The sequence below is a fragment of the Mandrillus leucophaeus genome, unplaced genomic scaffold, assembly GCF_000951045.1.
Source record: "Mandrillus leucophaeus isolate KB7577 unplaced genomic scaffold, Mleu.le_1.0 Scaffold43, whole genome shotgun sequence".
NCBI lineage: Eukaryota > Metazoa > Chordata > Mammalia > Primates > Cercopithecidae > Mandrillus > Mandrillus leucophaeus.
In genome coordinates, this window is record NW_012104587.1 from 3,782,828 (window position 1) to 3,784,333 (window position 1,506).

The window sequence follows — 1,506 nt, forward strand, 5'->3', positions numbered from 1 at the left end:
GTAGGGGCGGAGGCGCGCGGGGCTGGCCCAACTCCCGGCCAGGAAGTGCGGGGGCGGGCCGCGGAGAGCAACTGACTTCTGCGAGGGGCGCGGTTGGGGTTCCGCGGAGTCGGAAAGACCTCCCAGGTACCCGCGCGGCCCCAAACCCAGCCCTACCTGGGCCCTCGCTGGGCCCTAACCCACGAGGCGCGGAGCGCTGCAACTTCTCTCGCCCCCTGGGCCGCAGCCGCCTTGCCCTTGGCTGAGGGAGAGGGGGCTAGGGACGCCTGCGGCCCCGGAGCCGGATGGGAATTGTAGTTCGCTCTCTCTAGGGTTTGCCCGCGCTTGGCACCCATCGCCCCCCCCCTCAAAAAAAAATGTTTCTGAGTCTTACTTTGATTGTATCATTAGAATTGACGTGGGAGACAGGAAGGTGGGGTAGGGATGGTCACGCCCATTTGGCAGATGGACACACTGAGGCTTGGGAAGGAGGAAGGGGAATTGAGGGACTGAGGACAAGGTGGCTCCCAAGTTAAACCCTGGAGTGGAGGTGGAGCTGGGCTGATACCAATACCACAAGCGTTTTAAGCTTCAGTTGGAGCAGGGCCTGAGGTCCGACCTGGAACGTGAAGGGCAAGGAGAGGTCTGAGATGGGCTGGAGGAAGTTGGGGAGGGGAGGGCTGGCTCTGTCCGGTGGTATTTCTGATTTCTGTCCAGCTGTGTCCAGCTGGGATGGACCAGGCGCTATGAGGAGAGATCAAAGGGTAGGACATATCAGTGGCTTCAGACAACACTTTTTTTTTTTTTTTTTTTGAGTCAGTGTCTCTCTGTCACCAGGCTGGAGTGCAGTGGTGCAATCATAACTCACTGCAGCCTTGACCTCTTAGGCTCCTGCCTCAGCCTTCTGAGTAACTGGGATTACAGGCATATGCCACCACACCCAGCTAATTTTTTATTTTACTTTTTGGAGACACGGGTTCTTGATATGTTGACCAGGCTGGTCTCGAATTCCTGAGCTCAAGCAATCCTCCCATCTTGGCCTCCCAGAGTTCTGGGATTACAGACATGGGCAACTACACCGGCCTAGACAACACTTTCTTTCTTTCTCTTTTTTGAGACAGGGTCTCACTCTGTCCCCTAGGCTGGAGTGCAGTGGTGCAATCGCGGCTCACCACAGCTTCAACCTGGTGGGTTCAAGTGATCCTCCCACCTCAGCATCCGAGTAGCTGAGACTATAGGCTTACACCACCAGGCCAGGCTAATGTTTTGTTTTTTGAGATGGAGTCTCACTCTGTCACCCAGGCCAAAGTGCAGTGGCATGATCTCAGCTCACTGCAACATCCGCCTCCCAGGTTCAAGCAAGTCTCCTGCCTCAGCCTCCCAAATAGCTGGGATTACAGGCATGTGCCACCACACCCAGCTAATTTTTGTATTTTTAGTAGAGATGGAGTTTTACCATGTTGACCAGGCTGGTCTTGAATTCCTGGACTCAAGCAATCCACCTGCCTCAGCCTCCCAAAGCTCTGG

General features: G+C 55.6%; 1 protein-coding gene across 1 annotated transcript in view; it reads right to left on the bottom strand.

Moving 5' to 3' along the window:
* Positions 1–335, bottom strand: part of CDC42BPG (CDC42 binding protein kinase gamma (DMPK-like)) — a 21,111-nt gene extending 20,776 nt beyond the window's left edge. The window contains exon 1 of the mRNA XM_011993593.1: positions 157–335. Within this exon, the coding sequence (XP_011848983.1) occupies positions 157–335 (179 nt within the window). The remainder of the gene's footprint in view (positions 1–156) is intronic.
* Positions 336–1,506: the final 1,171 nt, after the last annotated feature.